This window comes from Alligator sinensis, unplaced genomic scaffold, assembly GCF_000455745.1.
Source record: "Alligator sinensis unplaced genomic scaffold, ASM45574v1 scaffold444_1, whole genome shotgun sequence".
NCBI lineage: Eukaryota > Metazoa > Chordata > Crocodylia > Alligatoridae > Alligator > Alligator sinensis.
In genome coordinates, this window is record NW_005841886.1 from 904,716 (window position 1) to 912,942 (window position 8,227).

At 46.1% G+C, this 8,227-nt stretch overlaps 1 protein-coding gene across 1 annotated transcript in view; it reads left to right on the top strand.

Moving 5' to 3' along the window:
• EFCAB3 (EF-hand calcium binding domain 3) overlaps positions 1 to 8,227 on the top strand; it is a 110,078-nt gene that overhangs the window by 50,360 nt on the left and 51,491 nt on the right. The window contains exons 21-22 of the mRNA XM_025196857.1: positions 3,591 to 3,662; positions 5,073 to 5,177. Coding sequence (XP_025052642.1) covers positions 3,591 to 3,662; positions 5,073 to 5,177 — 177 coding nt within the window. The remainder of the gene's footprint in view (positions 1 to 3,590; positions 3,663 to 5,072; positions 5,178 to 8,227) is intronic.

The window sequence follows — 8,227 nt, forward strand, 5'->3', positions numbered from 1 at the left end:
CTCTATTTCCACTCACCCCAAGAATGGTGAGACGGGGAGAAGATCCTCAGCTACATGAGGTAAAAATGCCCATTACTATTGCACTAATTTCACTAGTGCAGACAGCCATGTTTGGCAGAGACAAAAGGGAATCCGCCTCTGTGACTTTCCTTCATTACACAGATTTGGGCTAGAATTTTCAGAAGATGCTGGGAGCACTGAATGCCCATCTTGAGTTTGAGGGACTGAATGCCAACTTCACCAAGAGTTCTGGATACTTGGCACCTGGAAAAAAATTAGAGTCTTATTGTTTAAAGATGGCATCTGTGACAGGACAGGCCCTGGAGTGACCATGGCTCTCCTAGGGCCACCCTAATCATGCCTGCACTCCCGGTCCTTTACATAACCTCCCCTATTCATTCATGCTGCCATACCTTGATGTTCCTTTATTGTTAATTTGGAGACTGCCCCCAAGCCCTGGATTCTCCCACTGTCCACTACCAATCTAACTGACCCATCAGGGTCTCTGGGTCCTTAGCTTGCTAACTCCAAACTACCCCAATATCTACATGTGTCTCTCAACCACAGTGGACCTACACATGCCTGGCTGGCAATGTGAAACCAGTGGTCACCACCTATGGCCCAAATGGTAAGTCTTGGGCCTCTTAATCATGGCCTCCTGCTGCCCCCATGCCCATGCCTCACTGATGTCACTTGGTCACTGTTTGCCTTCCTATATAGGCTCTGACCTTCTTGACCTTAGCCTATAGGTTACTCTGGCTGTTAACTGGTGGCCTGTGACCACTGGTTCCGGCCTGAACTTTTCAGTCTTAGCCTCTTGTTAGCCCCTGGCCACCTTGAATGTGCCCTCTAGCCTCAGGCTCTGGCTCTCTTAGCCCCCAGCCACCCCTGTTTCCCCTCCCTGCCCCCGCCGTGAGCTCAGGCTCTGGCCTTCTCAGCCCCTGGCACTCTCAGCCCCTGGCTTACCCTATAGCCCTATTCTCAGGATCAAGCCCTGGGTTTCTGGGCCTCAGCTTGCCTGTGCCTCACTCTTAAAGTCAGGCCTGGCCCCTCTCAACCTCAGCCTGCTTTTGCCTCATGCCCCTGCCCCTGACAGGGCTCAATACGTGGCATGCCCCTCAAGCACCCCTGTGATCTCCTTTTTCATCCCTACAGACACATCTGGTCCTCCAATATAAAACTAGAACAAAAATACAAGCAGCAGCTTTAAACTCAGTCACCCCTTCCGGGTCATCATACTACTACTAAGCCACCTCTCCAGTAGCAACACGTATGGGGTGCACGTGCACCCCCTGAGAGTGCTGGTGCACCCCCTGACTGGCCGTGCTTCCCGCTTAGGCAGTGGGCAGGGAGGGCAGCAGGTGGGAGCACCAGTGCCCCCCCGACTGCCAGCCAGGGAGTGGGAGCATCCAATGTACCACAGCCACTTTCAGGAGCAGTGCAGCCGCTCAGCAGTTGGTACGTTTTGCCGTGCAAGACTGGCCGCAGGGGACACCCTTCCCCCCCAGTCACTGACTGGTCGCTTGTGGGGGGGGGCAGCATGTGCCCCCCACCCGACTAAGGTGGCACCAGTCGCCTATGCACCTCCGCACCATCTGGCTGTCTCAGCCCTGGAAGTACCAGACAAGGCCTGCAGTTCGCATGCCTCAGCCTGAGCTGGCAGGAGCTCCTCTCCCTGCCAGGTTCAAGGCTGCACTGCTCTTCTGCTTCAGAGACCCAGGCTTATATCGCCTTCTGGTCAAGGCTGTGCTGACTGACCCCACCTGTGTCCCCTCAGCCTCCAAAGCAGCCTACTTCAGTGTTCTTGCTGCCTAACCAAGGCTCTGTGCTACCATCCTATTGCTAGGCAGCTATTGTGCCCCACAATAGGCACTTGCCACCTACAGGTCTCTGGCTGCCTGCTGTCCTACAGCACGTTGGCCGTGGAACAGGATGGGCTACCCAGGCCATGACCCAACCAACTTTTAGCACGTTAATTTATACAACCCACAAGTGTACAATTGTCATTCCAGTTAAAACTGTATAGCTATTTTTTTTTAACTGCATAGCTAGTTAAATTAACGAGCTAAAAGTTGGTTGGGCCATGGCCCGGGTAGCCCACCCTGTTCCATGTCCTATTCTGCAGCTAGACCATAATGCACAGTCTTCCCCAACCTGGGTATATCCCTGCTGCAGCTTAACCCTTTAGGTAACACAAGCCCCTGGCTCCCTGTTACAACATCTCAAAGGCGGAGGATCCCAGTATTTGAAAGAGTTGGCTTTCATCTTTCTGCTCTGCTAACCACAGCTGGACAGAAAGTGAGTGTCCATTTTGTAGGAAAGAATTCTTACATTTCAAAATTTATCTTAGCATCACACAAGATGAAATTTTAAGACATTTTGATTTGGAAAGGCTGAAGTTCACTGTTTTGTGTTGGTAATATCTAATCATTGTATTTTGATATAATAAAAAGGTTTCTTTCTTTGCAATCATGTTGAGACCTAATAATATAAAATATTGCAAGTAATGTATATTGCAGAAAATATTAAGTGTAATCTATAAAGAGAATATTGAAGTGAAATTCAAACATAATACGAAACTGTAAAATCATAGGAATCAAAAAAGTAGGGCTGGAAGGGACCTCATAAGTCATCTAGTCCAGCCCCCCTGGCTCAAGGCAGAATTATCCCTAACTAAACCATCCCAGCCAAGTATCTGTCTAACCTGTTTTTGAAAGTTTCCAAGGATGGAGATTCCATATCTTCTCTAGGTAGCTTATTCCAACGCCTGACCACTCTCATAGTCAGACAGTTTGTCCTAACCTCCTACCTAAATATTCCCTGCTGCCATAAAGAAAAGCCTATCTCCATCCTCTCTATAATCACCCTTCAGGTATTTGAAGACTTTTATCAAATTCCCTGCCTCAGCCTCCCCTCCTCCAGACTAAATAACCATAGCTCTTTCAGTGTGTCCTCATAAGTTTTGCTTCCCAAGCCCCTAATCATTTTTTGGCTCTGTGCTGGACTCTTTACAAATTGTTAACATCCTTGCTGAAGTGTGGGGACCAAAAATGGACACAGGATTCCAGCTGAAGCCTCAGCAGTGCTGAAAGGAATGGAGAAATCACTTCCCTTTGTTCACAAGTGCCACTCCTGCTAACACAACCCAGGATGTTGCTGGTCTTTTTTGCAACAAGATCATGCTGTTGGCTCATATTCAGTTTATAATCCACCATAACCTTCAGCTCTTCTGTAGTACTACAACCTAGCTAGTCATTTCCCAGTCTGTATTTGTGCATGCGCTTATTCTGTCTCAAGTACAGGACTTTATGAATTTAATTAACTTTTTTAGATGAGATCAGATGAAATTCAACAAAAATCAAACAGTTTTATCTGAGAGATATAAAACACATGTATTATTGAGATGAAATGAAAAAAATCAAAAATGTTTCTAATAGAAAATGTCATCTTGATTAGTAGGTTTCTGCAAGGGACTTTGATTTTGATGACACAGGACTTTTCCTATGGAAAATTGTACCATCACAAATTTTTTGCCCAACTATGCTGTTTGGTCTTCATTCCTCTGTCTCTATAACCTTTTGCTCTTGCAGTGAACAGGAGAGTAAACTTGATTGAGTTCATGAAGGCAGTAAGGACTGCCCAGAGAAAGTCCCGACTTGAAGGTGAGTGAGGACTTGGAAATGAAGACGGGTAGTGGGAGATAAGGATGAAGTGCCACATTTGATTTAATGCTCATTGCCTTCCTCTGGGCAGCAGTGGGCAGGTTCCAGTCTCTCTGCTTGGTATTTAGCTGCTGCCTTAAAAATAATTTGACCTGAATCTTATTTGCTGAAGAGTTTTGAGTCACTTGCCCAATTGATAACACAAGGATCCAAGCATCAGAAATGCTAGGAAAGCAGTAGGTGTTCCTCTCCCATTGATCTAGACTTTTGTACTGGATGCATCCCCATGGCATCTGACTACATACAGCATTGTTTTTGCAGCTCCACAGTGTAGCATTAGAGGGGTTGCTGGGTATATAGTTGTTCTTACAAGATCTAAAAATCAAGATCCTCCTCAGAGCTGTGCTTAACCTACACATTTTTAATGTGCAGTTGATTTGTGGGGTGTGTGTGTGTTAGAGGCAGATCTGAAGTCTTTCACCAAGATTTTCAAAGCTGCCTAAGGGATTTAGATACATCGTTCCCATTGGAATGGCTTTGAGGTGTGCATTTAAATCCCCTTGACAGCTATGAAAACCAGGCCATCACCTATATAGCAGAAGCAGGATGGGCCAGGACAATCTGTGCAGCTCACAAAGGATTAGAAGCACAGGATTCAGGATTTAAGGTTCAGGAAAGAAGGGCTCTCCAGCTAGGTCAGGGCTGGGCTCTATACAGTCTGATACTCATTCACACCCGAGTAGCTTTACACCACTCCGTGTGAATTTAAGTGAAATTGGCATCAGTGTCAAGCTCTTTTACATTTCCAGAGTAGTGTTAAGCAGCGTTAGGCATCATCTACACACTGTTCATGCACTGACTTAACTGGTTTAGCAACCAGTTGAGTAAAATAATGTACATCCAATATGCAGGCAACAAGACTGAGTGCCTTAAACTGATTTAGACTAAGTCATTTGTTTTACTGGCCTAATCTAGATCAGAATATAGCATCCTTAGTCCAAAAGAAGTGCCCATATACAGGGGGGGAGCAGAGTGGGGAACTGCATCAGTTCAGAAATTGATTTAGTTAATTCAGTGTGTGAATTGTGTTTCTACCAGTCCTTAGTGCAAATGAAAATCAGGCTTTATATATTTTGAACCCTCTAGTCCCAACTCTGTGCTGCTTAAAAAAACCCAAAACAAATGTATGTTGTCAGCAAAAACAGAGGAGTATGCGGGGAGTTGAGTACCCTGACAGCTCTGCGCTGGATAATGACACCCAGAGCCCCTGGAATTGCCTTTCAGTAAATTAACACATCCATCCCTTACCTCCCAAAACTAGTTCATGTTATTGTTATGAGCCAGTATAAAGGCTCTGTCCTTCCCCGTGAGAGATATTATACTGTGTTAAATATTTTTCACTCCTCTAAGGAGAAAAGGTCGATGTCAATACCCTGGACTCCACTCTGGCCAACATGGGGATCTGTTTAACTGCAGAGGAGCTTCAGAAGGTGCTGGGACAAGTTACCATTAGTTGTAAGTAATGCAGTAAGTCTCTGTGGTTTTTTCAGTGGACCCTATGCCAGGGAATATGTGTATCTGTGCCCTTGTGTACATGGCTGGGTGTGTATGTGCACATTTGTATTTGAGCTTGGTGTAAATCAGGATACGGGGCAACTCAGTCATTTAAACCTGGTACGAACACACTTGGGCCCCAAGCCAGATCTGGGACTTGGGGCAGTGGTGGCCACCATAGCAGAAGCAGCCCCCACAGCAAGAGCAGGACAAGCAGCAACAGACCAGGTGACCACAGAGCAACAGAGGGCTGTGCGACATAGCCCTCACTCATCCCCCTGCTGCCAGTAGCCATGTCTACCAGGGTACCAGAGCCTTGAATTCTGCAGCAGGCCACAGACCCTGTTAGCCAAGCCTGCAGATTCCCTGGCCCACTGGTAACCCAGTGGGCCAGGGTAACCCAGTAACCCAGTGGGCCAGATCTAGCCTGTGGAGCTCCTCAATCTGTCCCATGGGCCATATGTTGGACACCTTGGATTTAAACTAAAACTCCAGGATGGAACCAAGTAATTTCTCCAATGTAATAATTTATTTTCACCCCTGTCTTGGTTCTCCCATAAGCTACATTTCCTCTTTTCCTTGGCCAAGACTTCATTTTTGGGTGTGTTCCCTTTCTTTGAACCCATTCCAATTTAAGTTCATCTGTTGTGAACACTAGTGACCAGAACTGCACATGAGGTGCATCTACACATCACTGTACTGCACTGTGCTGTGCTTTAGCACTTCCTTTTGGCAGTGCTAAAGTACAGTGCCACAACTGCACGTACTGCACCATGCGCATAGCACACTATTAGATTTCACCGCTGTTTCACCATAGTGGCACAGTAAGAGCACAGCACTACAGCGAAGTAGCTGTGGATCATGTGTAGACTCACGTGATCACTACATCTCCGTAGTGCACCATACAGTGGTGCAGCATGTTGTTACAGTGATGTAGATAAGGGCAGCATGTAGACACACCCATAGTGCTCCAGATGGGGTCTTACCAATACTTTGCACAACAGTACCAATACCTCCTTGTCTCTACTGCATATACCCCACCTAATATACCCTAGGATTGCACTAGCCTTTTCATAAGTAGCTCATGCCCATCCTGAGACTGACCAATACATGCAGGTTCCCCTCTTCCTCAGTTGTCCTCAGTCTGTGTACATCATCTTATAACCAAAGCCCTTGTTTATTGGTACTTATATGCATGACTTCAAGCTTCATGCTGTTAAACTTCATTACTAATGCTCCATTCCACAAGATTTAAATCTTACTTTATAATTGCCAATACAGAAGAAGACTGGATAATGTGCCTTGCTTAGCATTATCTGCAAACCTCATGAGAACACATCTAGTTTCAGTTCTAAGGTTGTGTCCAAAAATGCAAAACATGAAAGATCACAAGACTGATCCCCAGGGAACAAAACTAGTAATCAGCCAGAAAACTCTCCTTTTCACAGAACTTACTGTAGTCTCCTGTAGGTTCAACTCCTTGTGTCAGGGTGTTAAATGTGCGGTCTATAGGCTGCATCTGGCCTGCAGAACTGCTTTATCCAGCCCACCGCACTATTGCAAGCCATTGGAAGTCAGGGGTGTGTGGCCCATCAGAATCCAGGACCCTTGGGCCCCAGGCAATGTGACAATTAGTGACAGGAGGGCAAGCAATAGTTGATACAGCCCTAGTTGCCCTTCAGTCACTTTGCCTGTCGTCACTGCTATGGCCCTACTTCCTTGGCCTTCAGTCCCAACGTTGGAGCTGCCACTACCCCCACTGCATGCCCCAAGCCAGAGCTAGAGCTGCTGCATCAGCACAGAGTAAACAACAGCAGTAGCAGCTCTGACTCCAGCATGAGGCATGCCTTGGTAGACAGAGCTGTGCTGTTGGTGTGTGCCACAGCCAGAGTGGTCGCTGCTGTTGCTATATGCCCTGGGATAGAACCAACCCTGTGCCCTGGACTGGGCCCAGCCCACAAGGAGCCCCACAGTCTGGATCCCATCCAGGGTGAAGGTGTGTTTGATACCCTGCCTTACGCATTTCACAATTTCCGCATTGATCTCCATCCTTTCCAATTTAGTTTGTCATTTCCCCTGAGGTATAGTATCAGAAGCTTTGCTTAGATCAATAAGTTAATTCCATTGCATTGCTCTTATGCAAAAAACTATTATATTGCAGAGGAGGATATTAAATCAGTATGACATGACCTTCTGTGGATAAACTTATGTTGTATTTTGTCTCATTTTCCGTTTCCTCTCGTGTCTTTGACTATTCTTTCTTTCAGTATCTACAACCTCATGTACCATGGAAGTGAAACTAAGAGGCGTGTAATTGACTAAAGTGCTCTCTTTCTCTCTTTTCTGAAAGTAGGTTCTACATCTGTTCCCCTACTCCCCCAGTCACAGATCACTGTCAGCAAGCTGATGGATTTGATAAACATCCATGCTAGAGAAGTTGCTCTCAAGTGCCAAATCCCTCAAGATTCTAATGTAGAGATCATCTGTCCCCACCCTGCCTCAGTCTTGTTAGAACAAGTAATACAGATTTTACTGCCACCTCAGATGTGGCAACCATCAATCTTCCTGGATTGTAGTATATGTATGAGGGCCACCGAGACCTTCAATGCATATGTCTGGGCAGGAATTTTGGGGGGAGTGGAGGCTTACCTCAGATGTGATACTATCTATATTCACATCCTCCTTGCCATGCAGTATGCCACCAAGTTCCTCTGTTTCCTTTTCTTCTTGATTTTGACTGAGGCAAAATTTTCATTCAGTTCCTGGACCATACCCTTATTGTCCATGATCTCCATGTCATCTTCAGCATACAAGGGCCCTGATTCTTCCAAAGAAGTTTTGGCTGTTTATTATAATATTCTTTGTTAGATTGAGCAATGGCTTAGCTGAACTCATTCTCACTTTATTCCTGCATTCTTCGAGGAAAGAAAGATTCATAGATTCATAGATATTAGGGTCGGAAGGGACCTCAATAGATCATCGAGTCCAACCCCCTGCATAGGCAGGAAAGA